At 37.9% G+C, this 18,132-nt stretch overlaps 1 protein-coding gene across 1 annotated transcript; it reads left to right on the top strand.

Annotated features, from left to right (window-relative positions):
- The first annotated feature begins 1,620 nt into the window (after positions 1–1,620).
- LOC149202816 (uncharacterized) lies at positions 1,621–16,978 on the top strand. Its single transcript, XM_089403265.1, has 3 exons — positions 1,621–2,732; positions 15,244–16,166; positions 16,273–16,978. Exons 1-3 carry the CDS (start codon positions 2,090–2,092, stop codon positions 16,423–16,425), a joined length of 1,719 nt encoding a protein of 572 aa, XP_089259391.1. The 5' UTR covers positions 1,621–2,089; the 3' UTR covers positions 16,426–16,978.
- Positions 16,979–18,132: the final 1,154 nt, after the last annotated feature.

Raw genomic sequence — 18,132 nt, 5'->3', positions numbered from 1 at the left:
GATTATGAAGTGACTTAACAATACACCACATCACTCTCTATTCTAGGCCCCATGGGCTAAATAGATTAGTGTTTTACTCAAAATTATAATAGGATAAAAATTTAATATTTTTAAACAAAATTTAAAAAATAAAAAAATATTATTATTATTTTAAGTGAATTTAATATTTTTAAAATTATTAAACAGATTTTTGTAAGCTTGGTGGAACTACATCTTCACCATGTCTACTATATCGTCGCGCTTGGTGGAACTACATCTTCACCATGTCTACTATATCATCGCGATCAAAACAACCGATTAAACCAATAATTTCACGTCAAAAAATATTTTCACCATTAATCTAAAACCCATCAAATTTTAAAATTAAAAATATTTATTATTTTTAAGTAAATTTAATATTTTTAAATTAAATTTTTAAAAATTAAAAATATTTATTATTTTTAAGTAAATTTAATAATTAAAAGTATATATTTCTTTCTAAAAAGTTTTGATAAATTAATTTTGAATCATTATAATGAATCTCGAAAATTGCATTTCAATTAATCAAACAAAACACCTTTGTGTATAAAAGGATTCTTAAGAATACTTTGTTTATGAAACTGGACCCTTCACACAATGTTTAAAATTTACAAAAATATACAATCCAAATTTGAATATCAAAAACCTAAATTTCACATGAATAAAGCAAATTACAATGTTTAAAATTTACAAAAATATACAATCCAAATTTAAATATCAAAAACCTAAATTTCACATGAATAAAGCAAATTATATTAAAAAAATAAACTTTTAATCTGTAACGAAAACTTTTTAGGGTGGTCATCATGAATAAGGTAAATTCAATTAAAAAAATAAACTTTTAATTTGTAACTAAAACTTTTTAGGGTGGCCATCTATCCATGGCGAAATCCGTTTACAAAGTAATTAAATTTTAGGGTGTTGTTTGTGGAGGCAGAGGAATTGTTTGGATTGTTATTGTCAAAGTGATTGGAATCCGGGAAAATAAATTTTGGAATTTGAGTAAAAGAATGTCAAATTTTTTTATGGTAACAGTGTTTGAATTATATTTTTTTATGGTGGAAATAGATTCAACATTATTAAAAAAAATCTACACTCAAAATTTTGATGTTTGACAGTTACAATTTAAATTTACAAAAAACTTACTAAATTTTATCAAAATCTTACCAAAATTTCTATAATTTTCCGAGTAAACAGTTGGGGTTAGATTAAGGCAAATTTTACTGTGAAAAAAAAGTTCGTTATTTTTCACAGGTGAACTTTGAAAAATCTTTATTTACTTTTAATTTAAAAGCCGCCGGATACCCAAAGTTCAAATAAAGTGTACGGCCAAAGCCATATTTTCGTAATTCAATATATGTCCAAGTACAGTCCTTACAGTGCCAAAGTTCATTCTGGTTCATATAAATAAAATTACAAATAACTGTAATTTAGAATTTAGTTGTTTGAATGTGGACCCTTCATCAACATGGAAAAAGGGGCATCCAGTAACATCGCCACGTTGCCCGCAAATGGTTGGCAAACGATATTTCAGTAACAGAAAAAATTAAAACTGGCATCCAATTAATCAAATCCATTAAGAAGGCAGCGCTTAGTTAAGCAGTGGATTAAGTCAAATGCACACAATACGCACGGGTGTGATAATGCGAGTCTCGATGACATTTAATGTTAGCAATGGAGGCTTCTGGTAGCGATCGGGGAAGCCTCGAGTGAGCGATCAAGAAAGAGATTGAAAGACTTGAAATGAACCCAACGAACCCTGAAATTGCCACAGCGAAGAAAAAAGGAGACAAGATTCATGTGATATGCGATCTCTTAATGTTGTGGTACGCCGACACCAGCCATTCGAGTTCACACATCCGGAGCCTGAACGTGAGGGGGTAGATCAGGTTGTTGGGTGGAGCCAAAAAATCGAAAAGAAGGGAAAAAACGGCCTATATAAGCCCGTGTCAGCAAATTCAATACCCAATTTGCACAGGGATTGTTTTGGGGTTCGAACTGTTGTCTGCCAGGGAATACCCATTGTTCAGATTAAGGGGATTAAACAGTTTGCAGATTAAGGTAATGCACGATGGTGAGAGCAGTGACGAACATGGATGAAGTAGTGGAGGAGATCATGGTGTTACACAGGAGCTTGCCTCCTCGTCCCAGCATGGAGGAAGTGGAAGCGGCCCTGTCTGTGATTGAGAATGTGGATAGCACCAAGTCCATGCGTTTGCAGATGATGACCAGACGGCGCAAGCCCGTGAATGTGCCGGTCGAGTTGTTTGAAGTGCTACAGGAGATGCAGAGAAGTCAAATTGAGTTTCAGGCGCAGGAGGAGATGCGCGAGGCCTTGGGTGTGCTTGACCTGGAGGATCGACACAGGCTCTTTGATTATCTGCTGCGGAAGGCATCGACTTCTCTGCCCTCTTCTTCTTCTTCTAGTCAAGCTGATGAATTGGATGCGCCAGTATCTGTCAAAACTTTGGCTAAAATCAATGCTAATGGTGCTGATTTTACCCCCAAAATGACAAATTTTGGGGACTTGGATGGTGGTTTGAAGCATTCAAGGGATGATGGTTTTATTCGAAAGCCCAAGCCCGGTATAGCAGACGGTGTGCTTGGGATTTCACAGGCACCGCCGCCCAGAAACCGATTGGTGAATTCAAGATTGCCTACTTTAGAAGAGAACTTTTCTTTCAAAAAAGCTTCTGCAATTGCAGTCAGCACAGGTGGGCTGTGCTACTCACTTCACATGAATTTTCTTTTTTCTTCTAAAAGGATTTTTAGATTATCAGGGATCCCATACTTACATAACTGGAAACTGGAAGCTTAAAACTAGCTCTAAATTGAACTTTCCCAGAAATCGATTGGCCAATTCAGACTGGTTTCTCTGGAAGAGCGCCCCTCTTTCCAAAAACGTTTTGCAATTGTAATCACCACAAGTGGACTATGTTACCCCCTTGCCTGGATTTTTATTTAGTGCTAAGCGGATGTATTCTATCAGGGTTCCCGTATTTATAAAGCTGGGAACCTGGAAGTTCAAAACTAGTACTGAAATGAACTATTACCCAGAAATCGATTGGTGAATTCTGATTGATTACTCTGGAAGGCACCCCTCTTTCGAAAAACTCTTTGCAATAGCAATCACCATAGGTGGGCTGTATTACTCACTTGCATGAATTTTTTTCTGCTTAAAAGATTTTTATATTATCAGGTTTGCAAAGCTGGGAGCCTGGAAGTTCAAATCTAGAGTTTTTCCATAGGCTCTGTTTCAGACCAAAGATTATAAACTTATTAATCCTCTTTTGTATTGCCTTTGCTTTCTCTTTCTAAAGAGCTGGTATGATTTGGTGGAATATCCAAATGGGGCATTTGCTTGAAGAAGTCCCATTTCTTCGTTCACATGAAGTCATTAAGGTTTTCTTTCTCAAAGGCGGCCTATAAATAGTCCAAACAGAGTTACATCTGGGCCTGTCCTCTCTGGCCTGTTTGATATTCACACAGATGGTTTTGATTGCGGAGGGAGTAGCAGTAGCACTAGTAGGATTTTGTATATCTTGATAGCCAAAGCTCAAAAAAAGTTCCTATCTGTTCCTTGCATTAAAATCATGTTGACTTTGAGGAGCACCATTACATTTTTATCTGAATACTGATCTGATTAATCAATCTATTTAAATACTCATATAATAACTAGTCTGCGAATTCTCATATGCATGATTCCCATATACAGCAGTATGGTGACACTTATATTATCCATGATGTCTCTTAGAGGGAACATGTCCAGTAAACTTCCCATGTGGTTCTTGCCCAGAAAATCTTGTTGACTTTTAGTGAATACACTGCCAAAATGACGTCAGAAACATTTCTCATGTTCCTTGCTATTATAAAATTATGCCTGGAGAAGCAATGGGTGCAGTAGCGATGGTTGAACATAAATTTAATAATGTTCACATCTTACAACTCTGGCTAGAACATGGGTGCCTAACAAACATAGAGTTACATTTTGAGCCCTCAGTATTATCAAAGAATTGAAGCACCCAGATGTAGAAATGGGGGAAAAGCAAGAAATCCTGAACAAAGCAGAGGTTGTGATAAGTTGAATGAATGTCAGCGTAAGTATTTAGCAGCTTGAAGCATGATGGTGACCAACAAAGCAACTCACAAGATAACAGTATAAATATAAGCGAAGTTGTCTTTAAGATGTCCAATTTCAATTCAAGTGTAGAATAATATACGATTGCATAGGCAAGGTATTATATAGGACTGTTGAGTGTGTTGGGTTTGAGAATGTTACAACAAAAGAAACGTGAGGATGCTTTGTGCATCAAAGCCTAAGAAAGGCTATAAAGCTAAAATTGAGTAAAAACTTGTGAGATTGTAAGCGTCAAGATGCTTGACACTCTGCTCTGTGTAGAGAAATGTGAATGCAAGTTGAGCGTGCAGTCATGGAACATGTGCCTAGCACACAGATACATTAGACATGATTTGGCACATAGATCCAGCATGGCCCAAGTCTATCCAAGTGTGTATCACCAAGCTAGTAGGGATTCCACCAGATCTTTCTTATCCACAAGATTCTAGACATATCTATGCCCACGTGATTCTGGGCAAATTCTCATCACGGGTTTGTAATTGTAGATTCCTTTTAGAATTTCTGTAAATAGGCATTAGATTCTTTGCGAAAAGTAGATTAGTGGCATTTTAAATTTTAGAGTTAGTTGTACAAACTATTCATAATCTTTTCACATCTCTTTTTAGAAATTCATGATACTTTCGATTCTAATATTCAAGTTGTTTCCAAGCATTTTCTTGTTTGATGATCCATTCATCCAACTTTATTTTATGTTGTTTGCTTATTTCAACAAAGCCAACTTAGCTTCTTAGTTAGCTAGTACATCTAGTGCCGACAAAACTTCCTCCATAACCTTAGATTATCTTTAAATTTTCGTTATTACCTAGATTTAATCCTAGGGTTTGAATCAATGGTTATGAAGAATCATGTCCTTATCATCTTTGTCAAGTGGTTTCAAATTAGTTGTTCACATTGTTGAAGCCACTAATAAAGTTAAATCGATAGAACTCTGTGCATATTTTAGTGAGTTGTACTAGTTAACCAAATTGTGTTAGCAACATCCACTTTGTGTTGAATGTACATTTAGACGAGGCTAGGCTATTAGAAGCACAAGGTTTTTGCCTTATATCTCCTTTATTTGGTTCAACATGTTTTCCAATGACAACAATAACCAACACTAGTACCAATGCTACAACAAAGCCTTTAGTGTCTATCAAATACATGGTTGATAAAGATTTACAATGTTAGAGAGATGAGATATTTGATCAATCAATGAAACTCACAATATGTTTTAACTTTTCTTGTCTCCTTCACCTCCATCAACATCTAGTGGTGGCTTATGTAATTTACCCTTCAAAGTCCAAGTCAACCTAGATATTCCAAAATTTGAGGGTAAGTTTAACGCAAAAACTTTGTAGAACTTGTTTTAGAAGATCAAAGTCTATTTTGTTGTTAATCGGTTCACGGATGTGATGAAAATTGTCTTCACTACTCCAAATATTGTGCCTATTGCATTGTGCTAGTGGGGGAATTGTATAGTAGGCAGTGCGGCAACAAAGATCATTCCATTGAGACTTGGTGTAGGTTTGTTGGGGCCTTATTTTAACCTTTGAATCATTATAAAGACTGATAGATTAAGTGGCAACAACTTCAACAATCCAAAAATCAACTTGTGCTTGAATACATTTACAAGTTTCCATAATCTCATGGCACGTTTGAGCATTTGCAACTCAAAGCATAATAAGAACCTAAAATACATGAATGTTCTTTGCATTCTATGTCTAGAAAAACTTGTAATTCTTGAATACCAATTCCCTGGTGATGTGTATTGTTTTGCCAACAAGTACGAAGGGAAATTCAAGGCAAAGTAGTATGCCAACAATCAACTTATATCTTAATGCAAGAAAGATTCCAAGATAGGAAATAGTCGATGGGAATTTTCAATGCCAAATTGAGTGATCTCGTAAGATAATGTTTAGCAAGCTCAAGGTAAGGGTCAATCTTTTGGAAGCAGACATGGACGTGGTGCAACTTGCCCAAATCAACCACTCCCCCAAATGAAGAGTGTTGTGGAGGGAAGACTCTTTGACACATACATAGTCTATATCTATGACAATGTAAGATAAAGTTAAGTAGATAGTTGAATCTAAGTGTAAAGCGTACTATTTAACTTCCCAATTGCATGAGCCAATCCAGTTGATCGCTAGACAACCATTGCAATTCATTGTAAAGCGACTTTTTCATTTGCAGTTATGGGTCACTAGACAACCATTGCAATTCATAGGGAATAATGGACGTAAGAAGAACTTGATCAAGTTGGCCTAAGAATCGTACATCACACACAACCTTGCACTATTGGCTGTTTGACCCAGGGCAAAGAAATTTGAATCACTAAGTAGTGCGGATTTCAATACTAGATCAAGCCATTTTTTTTTTTTTTTTTTTTTCTGAATATGCTTAAATCTATTATCGTACAAATCAAAAATACAAAATAGAGTACATTGGGCAAGGCTGAGAAAAATTGCCTGTCAGCCCTTGCCTTGCCCTGTTATCAGATCCAAAATTGAAAGGATTCAAAATTGGAATTGTAGCCGACACAGTTACATAACATAAAATGACTGGAACAACACCAAGACACCAGGACCATGAACTGGCCCGGACAAAGACAAACAGACATCTGGACAAAGACCAATGACACCTGAACCATTACAGTTGACACCTGAACATTACATTTGACACATTGACAGAGATAATGCCGCCACATAGCCGAGATACACATCGAGATCCCAACAAAAATAACAGAGATTACCGGGGCGAGTTCAATCCTCATCAGTAGTCTGGGGCGCCTCTGCAATTCGACACCCAAAACGGAGCGCGTCCTCTGAATCTGAAAGCTGGATGACCGCATCTGGGCTTCCCTCTCGGGCTGGCCTGCTCGGACCAGCATAATCAGCATGCGTAGAAGGGCCAGCATCCGGGTCATAGTTGGTGGCAGGGCGCTCAAGATCCAGCCCGCGTTCACAACCAGGCGCAATCCAACTCGGCCCAGGTTCACGTCCATGTGCCGACCAGCCCGTTCCAGCTCCAACCGGAAGGCACGCAATAGGGGAATTCTCCCTGCTGGAGCGCTGCCCTTCCGGCAGAGGCTCGACCTCTACATTCTGAGTGACTCCAGGCTCGACCGCGATCGAAATAACCAAAGTGGAATTGACTTGAGGGCAGGGGAGCCGATACCTGAGCATGGGGGGCTCCCGCTGCCCTTCTTCAGAACTCGGGCCTATGCCATGATGCCCCCCCTCCTCCTCATTGCTGCCCTGAAATCTCTGAGGCAGCGAAGTGACCTCGAGGGAGGAAGAGGGCGAATAGTAATCGTTCTGCGGGAGGGCCCTGCCCTGAATTCCCCCTCTTCGGCTGCCCATACGCGGTCTTGCTCTCGGCATTTCTGCGCTCCTTCCTACACAGGCACTCTGAATTTCAACAGCGACCAGAATTAATACCAGCCCCAAGAACCAACACCAGCGCCAAGAATCGACCCCAGCGCCCAGAACCAACACCAGCGGCAAGAACCAACACCAGCGCCAAGAATCAACACCAGGCTTGCAAACCGGCGGCACACCTCTCAGATCCTCATTCCCATTTCCGTCTGAGCGGAGCAGGGTCTCATTACTATGCACACTCATACTCTCCTGCCGAGCCAGCTTGCTCAGTTTAAACCTCATCACAGCGTCGAAGTCCAGCGTTCTCCCTCGAGCCGAATAGACAGGCATTAATGCCTTCCTTCCCCTGCATTCAAGCGGGTTAATGCCCCGCTGCGCGTGGTACCGACGGACGCCATGGGCATGCCACCTGCCCACGTGATGGCGCGTGCCATTCCCACAGCCTTTATGCACCCGCATCCGGGATAGATCAAGCCATTTTGAGATAAAGTCCTATATGACATAACATCCTTAATATTCTAATTTATATGATGAACTTCTATGGAAACAATTCATGTGAGAGTGAAACAATGTTTATGAGTTTCCCTTGTAGTGTTTGATCTTGTATATAGAACGATGTTGTTGAGTGCTTGAGTGCTTGAGGTCATTGCAAGGTGGGGCCTCTTTGTTACCAACCCTACACCACTCAAAAAAGTTGGTGACAATGCGTTTGAGTTGGACATATCACCTTACTTGTGTTTGTTTCTAATGTTCAACATGGATCTGCTACACCCATAAAACGCACCTTTGTTGGAATAATCTATCATGAAACTTGAGTAACCTATAGACACTAAGAATAAATTCAACACACTGATAGAGAGGGATAGTATCTTGAAACAATGTGATGAGCTACTGAATTGCCCCATCGTGTTCATCATGTATAGCCATTTACCTCTCCAAGATCTTGAGTTTTCACCATTATTAAGCTTGATAACTGATCGATTTTGTACCCATTGATAGTTTATCAATTAATTACTCACAATGGTAAATTTTGGTGGTATTTTATGAGTTATATGAATATGTTTGACTTATTCTTCATGCTGATGAGTGGGGGATATTGACATGTTTGTTGATGAGTTGTTGATTTTTGCAGCGTTATCACTACTTTTGTAGAAAGGTTGTTTTGATTGTCTCCCTTTGCAGTCGATGGCTGCCACTAACACCTAGCCTTGTTACATTAAAGAGAAGAAAGGTCAAATAGTCAAAAACATCCTTCCATTTTGTAGCTCAAAAGTGCTCATTAGTTTAAAATGGGAGACAACACTATAACTTGTAGAAAATTAGGGCACCCATGGTTGACTTACCCTAAACCCTAAACTACCGAAGGAGGATTATGTACTCTGAAATCTCATTCCTCAACAAACCACCATAATTGATGAAGAGGATGCTAGCAATTCTATGGGTAATATACAGAGCATGGAGCTCCTCAACAATTCTGAGGAATTTAGGGCCTCTTTAGTACAAATATGCTCATTTGCAAGTCGAGCAAGGGTAGATAATGGTAAATTTTGAAGTTGCATACAACTAGGGTTAGAGAGTTGCAACTTTGAGTTTGTAATATTAAAGTTTGTTGATGAAATAAAAGACTCTTATTCCTCTAAGCTAATCTAGATTCTAAGCTGTTGAAGAAGGGATTTGCAAGTCTGCTTCAAGTAGGTCTCACTTGAAGAGGCTGTTGGTGAATGCCCATGCACGTGTCTTTGCATTGGCATTTGTATTACATTGTTGTTGTCATCAGTTTTGTAGTTATTGTAAATATCTTTTCGCCTGCATACCATGAACCTATGGTTGGCAAGAGGAACTATTATTTTATTTAGTGTGCTATAGGTTAGGTTAAAAGTTCAAAGCTTTGAATTTACTCTTCAACAATTAGTTCCTTTTTTGTGGCATTGAGTTATGAATTATTTATTTTACTTTTAGCAGTATGGATTTGGTTTCTAGGAGTTATAGGGTTTTGTAGCACTAGCCAATAAACCAAAGGCATTTTAATTTTTATGCCTACTTATGTGGCTGAAGACTAGAACCCCTACCACAGGAAAAGATGCATATAAAACACATGTAATTTCCATTTTTTAAAGAAAGTAATACATAATCAATCCCATAGCTCTTTTTCCATTGAAGGTTGCATAATTTTTGCACAACACTTCACACTTTTATGATTCCCCTAGTTGAATATTTAAGTATGTTCCCTTGGGATTCAACAGGCTTTATTGTTGCAATTCTTCAGCTCAACACTATGTACTGGGCATACACACAACAATGCAATTCCATTGTTTAGAGTTGTCAAGGTAGGACAACATGGTTCCCCTTGGAGGAACTTCAATCAAAGTTTTGTCATGTGCAAGCTAAAGCTAAACATCCACAATGGGGATCATGGATAGCCAAAGGGGACAACTGATTGAGCACTAGCTAGCACAAAAGCTTCGATTTTAAGCATTTGTAACAAGACAACGTGCCCACTGTCAAGGCCAAGAAGCGTCCATGCCAATGTTGCATGAAGTGGGGACAAAGCAAGGATGTTTTTTGGACGCGAAGCATTGGAAGTGTCATTTTCCAAAAATCCTCGAAGTGAAGCGTCCCAGAAGCATCTATTGTATATATATTTTTTAAAAAACATATAGAGTGCCAAATTAATTGTAGAATATATCAAAGCATGCATATTATACACAAATCAAGAATCAAGATAGAAATAGCATGCATAGTACATTAATGATTAATTATTCGAGCGTCAACCATCTAGAATCTAGATTCCTCTCCTCTTGTCTAGCCTTTGCCTCTACTTTGATCCTCTAGGGATATTAGTCAACATTGCCCAATTTTGATCAAACTGCCTAATCCAAGCCTTATAATATGGTAGAAAAAGCTTATCATGCCTGATCAGTGATTTTAACTTGAGTGAAAGGTACTTTTTTCAAAGGCCATCACAAAGGAGTTCAACAATCAACACCACCAACACTAGGGTACGTATAGGGCTTGGTGTTCTTAATTAAATGCTAATCACATACCCTCATACATGATATAACCTAATGAAATGCCAGAATCCCATTGATCCCAAAATCCTAAAAATTGTTCAAGTCTGCTAAATTTTGAATGGGATATGAAATTCTATTTTCTCCATATGAAGTCCAATGAGGTTGGAACCACTTTCAAACATCCTTAGTCATTTCATGGTAATATTAAAAGGGAGCACCTTGGAAGTGTCCGGGAAGCATGGTTCCTCACACAACAGTTCGAAATTCCCCCTCCCCCCAAAAAAAAAAGCTCGCGGAACAATACCAGTGATCTTTGAAATTGTGGCGGAATCACATTTTGGGCCTATAGAACCATGATGAAACCATGGTTCATTCCTATGGAACCGTGGTTTGGAACCGTCACGATTCCAAAAGTCCAAGAACCATGAATTTTAGGTGGAACCACGATTCTAATATTCGGCACCGTGGTTCTGCATGAGGTTTCCCCTCGGATCTGTTTGAGATGTGAATCTACCTCTTGAACTAGGGGGGATGCTTACTGCAACATTGGTCCAAGCAATGCTAGAGTCAACAACATGGGACTGCACAAGTAATCACATGCAAAATGCACAACTAGGACATGGCATCAATCATCAAATATTATTTGGCAATCACAATCTAATGTGGGACAATCCTGTCTAAGTTCAATGCCAAGCTAGCAAAACATTCTATATCCTTGGAGAAGATCTTTCCTACCCATTTGGTTCTTTTCACAATTATGTGGATGAGTAGATTCTTGTGCACTTGTTTGTACTTATAGATTCTTCTAGGATTATGCTTTTGGAGTAGCCTACAGTGCTCGTATAATGTAGGATCACAAATTGCACCACCTATTCCATTGATCTATCTTTTTGGTCATTTGTTGGACATTATAAAATCATTATATCTTATAAATCAGGACTAGATTCTCTGCACTATTTATAGTCTTTTCACATCTCTTCATAGAGATTTTATGTAAACTTTGACTATAAATGAAATCTCTTGTTTCAAGGGATGTTCTCCAATGATCCAATTGTGCAACTCTATTCTATGTTTGCTTATTTCAGCAAATGTGGATTTTCTTCTTAGCCAGCTAGCATGACTACCATCAACAAGCTTCCATGATAACCTTACATGATCTATGATCTTTGGTTGCACCCCAAATTTACTCATGGGATCTAGTTCAAGCTCATTATTGAATTGTAATTTGGTTTTAAAAAGCGCTTAATTTGCAACAACCAAATGCTATAAAAAGTCATTGGTCGATGGGGATGTTGAAACTAATAAAGAGTTTGGCTAGGGTTAGGAAAACCCTAGGCAAATAATTTTGCATATTCTTCACAAACCAAGTGCATCTAATAGGTTCAAGCCATAATTTTGAAAACTGGTATGTTTGAACTAGAAACAAGTCAAATCGGTCGGTCAGATAGGGCAACGTAACAAACCAGTAGAAAAACTCGGTTGAAGGGCCAATTTGTATTGCTAGGGTTGAGTTAGGTTTTTTGTTTAGGTTTAGGAGAGGGTTGGTTTTATGGCCAAGAGGGGTTGTTTTGGAAGGAAAACAACCTTGAGTTTCCTCCAAAACCACCTAAAAAACTGCATTCAATGGTTGGTTTGGTACCTAATTGATACAAACTGGCCCTAACCGGGCAGTTCCAACCCGAACTGACTTGGTTAGATCTCACATTTGTGGGGAAGGCCGAGACCATTGATGGCAGGTTTTTAGGTGGTTTTGGAGAGAACCTGGGGTTATTTTCCTTCTCAAATAGCCCCCTTGGCCATGAAACCAACCCTCCCCCTCCTAAAACCTAAATAAGAAACCCAACCCAACCCTAGCAATGGTGGCAATCATTGGTAATGTTAAATTCTTAAAGTAAAAGGGACTGACTTGAATTTTTAACATTACCATGAATTGACTCAGGATGTTTGAGAGTGGTTCCAACCTAATTGGATCGCACATGGAGAAACTAGATTTTTGATCTCACTCAAAATCCAACAGACTTAATAGTTTTCAAGATTTCACGATTTGTGGGATTGCAATGATTCCATTTGATTTTGTCATGTGTGAGGGTATGGGATTGGCATTTGATCAAGAACATGAAGCCCTTTATGTACCTTGATGTTGGTGGTATTGATTGTTTAAGTCCTCTACCATGGCTGTAACAAAAATGTGCCCTTCACTCAGCAAAATAATTGGTTAAGCATGCTAAGTTTTTTCTACCATATTACAAGGTTGCAGAATTGAAACCTTCACTCAAATCAAAATCATTGGTTAGGCATGATAAACTTTTTCAATCTCTACCATATTATAAGGTTGAGAAGATGAACTCTTCACTCAAACCAAAATCAATGGTTAGGCATGTAAAACTTTTTCAATATCTACCATATTATAAGGTTGAGCAATCCAAGTTTGAAGACTTCGAGCTAGATGATGTTTATGTAGCTCTTGTTGATGATCCCATTTCTAGTAGTGGTGAATCAATGAAGAGTCAGATGAGTGTTCATCTTGATCAGTGATTTGTAGTAGGCCAGTGGCCCAATAACTTTTAGCATTGTTTTTGGACTCTAGAGACCACTTAGAGCCTCATTGATTATGTCTTTTGTTGTTGATATGTATTGCACTCTATGCTGTTTTGATATATTCACCGTTACATGGTATAAGATGAGCAAACTTTGCATATTTTGTCTCTAATGGTTTGGAATCATGGTTTGAAATCTTAAAAATAATTTTTCATTAAAAATTAATTATTTTATGTATTTTTTTCATATATGGTTCATTGAATCCGGTTCAAATTTCGGTTAGATAGGTGGCCGATTCAAAACTCAGTTGTGGTTTTTAAAACTATGGTTCAAATAGTAATAAGTGCTTTGGACATACCTGGGATAGATGGGCAATTAACCACTCCACCTTTGCTTTCTAATACAAGAGGACTATATGAAGGAACCATTGTCTTCTAACTGCATTTGCATGGTAAGAATTGTTGAATGCTGTTTATGCTCTAATACCAATTGATCTGAGCATCCAAGCATAGACATAAGGGACAACCAAGGAATTTAAAGAACTTGAAGGTTGCAGTAGGTAGGATGAATGTTGGCATTAGTGTATTTAGCAGATTGAGGCGTGATGATGATCAACATAGGAACTTACAACATACAAGTTTAGAGTGAATAGCATTCACTAACATGACAATACACTCAAATAAACAGTGTAGGCAAAGTTATCTTGGAGATTCTTAATTCTCATTTCAATGTCGAATAATATACAATTGCATATGCAAAGATCCAGAGGGGATTGCTAAGTATATGGGGCTCAAAAGTATAACAACAAAACAAGAGGAGGGCTGGTTTGTATGCAAGACCTAGGAAGGATGCAAAGTTGAAATTGAGTAAAATTTTAGATTGTAAAGTGGAGATGATCGATGCTTTATGCAGAGTCCTTTAAAGGCTATGAAGACAAGCTTTGTAGCATTTGGAGCTAAAAGACACAAGAGGGAGAGAGGCTGTGTACAAATGACTCATGCCAAGAGGAAGAACACAAAATTAATAGGTAGGAAGGTCCTATCCAACTATTGGAATTTTTGGCCCCTCAGTTGCATAGAGGTTGGAAGAGGAAATGGTTAATCTTCAATGGTGGTTGCAATGGTTCATCTTCCATTATGTTGCAATGGATCATCTTCATCTTCTGTGTGACTGTGTTTTGTTGGCTGTTGGTGCAATAACTGGACTTTTTGGCAGAACCCTGCGATGGGGTTTTGTGGTTGACTCTATGGTGCTTCTGCAGCCTTCTAGGACTTGTGGTTGCAAACTTCTTCAAGATCCACAAGGGTAGTTGAAGTCACTTGTGCTGTGGCTGTGACTATATGGCTTTCGTATAAACCTGCAATAATCCCACGGCATTCTTTGTCAGGGAATAGAATGTTGGGCTACTATTTCTGTGGACACTGCAAATGGAACCTGAGGTCTTCAGCCAAATATTGCAGATTGGACTTGAAGTTCTCTCTGACCAAGCTTTTGGATACACAAGGCATGGATCCAATTTTAAACTACATAAACTTAAAACAAACTGAACTAAGTCTTGCAGAAGCCTATCAATGTTGAGCTGTCAATACCAGCTGAAGGTTTGAGGAAGCCTGTTAATGTTGGCTAGAGGTTTGAGGAGGCCTACTTATGTTGTGGCCTAGGGTTGAGGAATTGATGTGTTGAGGAAGCCTGTCAATCTCTGCTATCCAATGGCTGGTTGGCATTGGTTCTGGGCTAGGGTCAACTTAAAGGCTGACTGAACTTAAAAATCAACTCAGTGCATTGTATATTGTCTGTGTTATTTTGACAGTGGGTTTTAACTCTTGCTTTTTAAGAACAGTTCATGCCCTTCCACTACATTTAACATGTCTGAAGCCTCTAAGATGGCTATTTTCCAGATTAAGTTAGTTTTGTCTGCATATGCAATCAGACCAGAGCTATGAACTAGAATCCTATTTAGACATCTTACTTTTGGTCCTCTCCATTTATCCTGACAATTTCATGAATTTTAGATGTGTGGGGAACGGTAGCTAAAATTTACCTGCAAATGTTTTAGATTAGGTGAGATTCAGATCCTAACTTTTGATTTACTTGGTCTTAAGCTCTTAGCTTCGTATTATTTTCTGAAAGGGGCTGTAAAATAATTCTAAATCATCCAAAAATTTCCTGGTTGTATGAGCAGATACAGATGCTGAAGGGGGACAGAAGCTCAGTTTAATAAAGCTTGCCAGCCTTATTGAGATAACTGCCAAGGGAGGTGCTGAGAAGTTGGATCTTCAAGGAAAATTGATGGACCAAGTTGAGTGGCTGCCCGACTCAATTGGAAAGCTTAACAATCTTACTGAAATTATTTTGTCTGACAACAGAATAGCGACCCTTCCCAGGTCAATTGAAGGACTTTCCAAGTTAAAGAAACTGGATATTCATGCAAATCAGCTGATGAATCTTCCAGATTCCATTGGTGAGTTGCCCAATCTAACTGATCTAGACTTGCATGGCAATCGCTTACAAACTTTGCCTGATTCAGTTGGAATGCTTTCTCGGCTTGTATCCTTGGACTTGAGTTCGAATAAGCTTTTGTCACTGCCCGAGTCTCTTGGGCAGCTTAGCAATTTGAAAAGACTGAATATTGAGACCAATGAAATTGAAGAGCTACCATATACAATTGGTCAGTGTGTTTCTCTTACTGAGCTTCGAGCAGATTACAATAAACTCAAAGCTCTGCCTGAAGCTGTTGGCAAGCTTGAATCATTACAAGTCCTAACATTGCATTATAACAGAATAAAGAGCCTTCCGTCAACCATGGGTTCTTTAACCAATTTGAAAGAACTTGATGTAAGCTTCAATGAACTGGAATCTATACCAGAGAGTTTGTGCCTTGCCACAAGTCTTGTTAAGCTGAATGTTGGCAGCAATTTTGCTGACTTACGGAAGCTTCCACGATCTATTGGAAATCTAGGGATGCTTGAGGAGTTAGATATTAGTAATGATCAAATAAACATCCTTCCTGACTCTTTTCAAATGCTTACGAATCTTCAAATTCTTAAAGCTGAAGAGACACCACTGGAGATACCACCAAGACCTATTGTTGAAAGTGGAGCTAAGGTGATGTATAATACTGGCAAACATATATGTTTAGTTGAGATATTTTTGAAATGCCTTATCTACAGATACGACAACTGAGAATACTGATACCATTTTAATTTCACAGGCTGTTGTGCAGTTTATGATTGATTATGTTGCAAAAAGGGATGCAGCAGTAAAAGAGACTAAGACAAAGGGGAGGTGGTCAATGTTCTGCTCATGTTTGAGGAAACGCAAGCGGGCTGAAAGCAATGCACAATATGTTAGAGCTGGATCATAAGCACTATGCCTTGAACATCAGGTCAGAGCATATTTTTATGAAAGTTTGTGAAGCCCTTTCACATCAGGAATTTTGACATTATAATAGATTTTCACTTCATCTCCATGCTTTATGGGCTTGATATGAAACTATAAAAGTCATTGCAACCTTTTTTTTGACATCAAATGCTGCTCCACTGAGAACCATGAAGAAATCTGCCATTCAAGTATTTTTTTTTTTCCCTAAATAAACCAAACAAGCATGAAAGAATTGGTAACATTGAAGCAAAGTTTGTTTTTGATACGAGAGCTTTTACAGCCCCTCTGCATTACATCTCAACATTTATCTCAAGCTCAACTATGAGCAAAAGAGGACAGAAATAAATGTAACGTAACTGTATCTTCTTCCATTAGTAAACAACATGGTTATTTTTGGTCTTGCATGCATTCTATATTTGAAACATGGTTATTGATATGTCCTTTGTAATAATGATTTCATGCATTGTATATTATAATATTTGAAACACGGCTATTGATATGCCCTCTGTAATAATGATACCAGTCATTTCTCACAATCATCAGCTTTCATGTTCATGATATTTTCTCTCTAATTTCAATACAAGTTACGAAGATGTGGATCTTGATCTGTGTTCAACTTAGCATTATGATTTGGTCCAATTCCTCCCACTATAGCTGGGAAGTGAACCTGTGAATTGCAATGCATTCCTTATGCCTCTGCTGTTTTGGTAAGTGTAAAGATCATGAAAGTACCCTTTGAAGCTGAGATCACTATACGTAAATATGATAGATATTTTCATCTCTCTTAGAAAGCTGGTGCTTCCACATTATTTGAGTAAAAAGAATGCAGCATTGCACGCTCAAATGTTATATGCTTATTTTGTTTATTCTGTTGAATTATGAATTAACCTCCATATTGTTTTAAAACGTATATCTTTCCCTTTCAGTTGTTACTCTCCAATACAACATGGAGGATAAATGTCTTTAAATGAATATTTGCAGGATGTGTGTCTGTTATTTTGCCTAAAGCATTTTCAATGTTCAGCATATGTAACCATGCTTAAAATTCAGCCAATACTTTGGCTGGAAATAAAATTAATATATTATTCAGCAACAGTCTCTAGAGGAAAGAAGAATTATCATTTGAATGCAGGTTGCCATGCCTTGATTTTCACCACTATTATATTGCTCATTTTGAGTAGGCGATTTCCTCTTCTTTCTCCAAATTGAATGTGGGGTTCAATAAATTATTAGAGGAGCTGTCAGTGATTTCAGTCAAATTTTAAAAAAATCTAATATTCTTACGGCCAAATCTTGAAGTGTCTGCTCAAATTATCCCCCAAATTACGTATATTGCCAGAACTTGTTGGAATCAATTTGTGAGCATTAACCAGGGATAAAATTCTAAGAAGTTGAGTTAAAGAGATCAGTGTTCTGATAAATGGACTTTTCTGATGACATGTTTTTAACAGGGCTTCCATTAGAAAGAATAATCACAATATGTGTAAGTGTGTGCATTCGTTGGGAATCAAAAAGTGCCACAATGAAGATTATCCCGGAGAAATGAAGTAACAGAATTTGTAATTTTAGAAGCAAAACTTTCTAAACATAATGACTTTGGTATCGTATTTTGCTTATTATAAACTTTACCATGATTTTCTTTCATGAAGTCCATTATTTTTATAATCATATGAAATGTTCACCATTAACA

The sequence above is a fragment of the Pinus tabuliformis genome, chromosome 2_1 (genome assembly GCF_031772625.1).
Source record: "Pinus tabuliformis cultivar Carrire ecotype Pingquan chromosome 2_1, CPIR1, whole genome shotgun sequence".
In the NCBI taxonomy this organism is placed as follows: Eukaryota; Viridiplantae; Streptophyta; class Pinopsida; order Pinales; family Pinaceae; genus Pinus; species Pinus tabuliformis.
The sequence above is the reverse complement of the archived record's forward strand: the minus strand, read 5'-3'. Positions and strand labels throughout refer to the sequence as shown.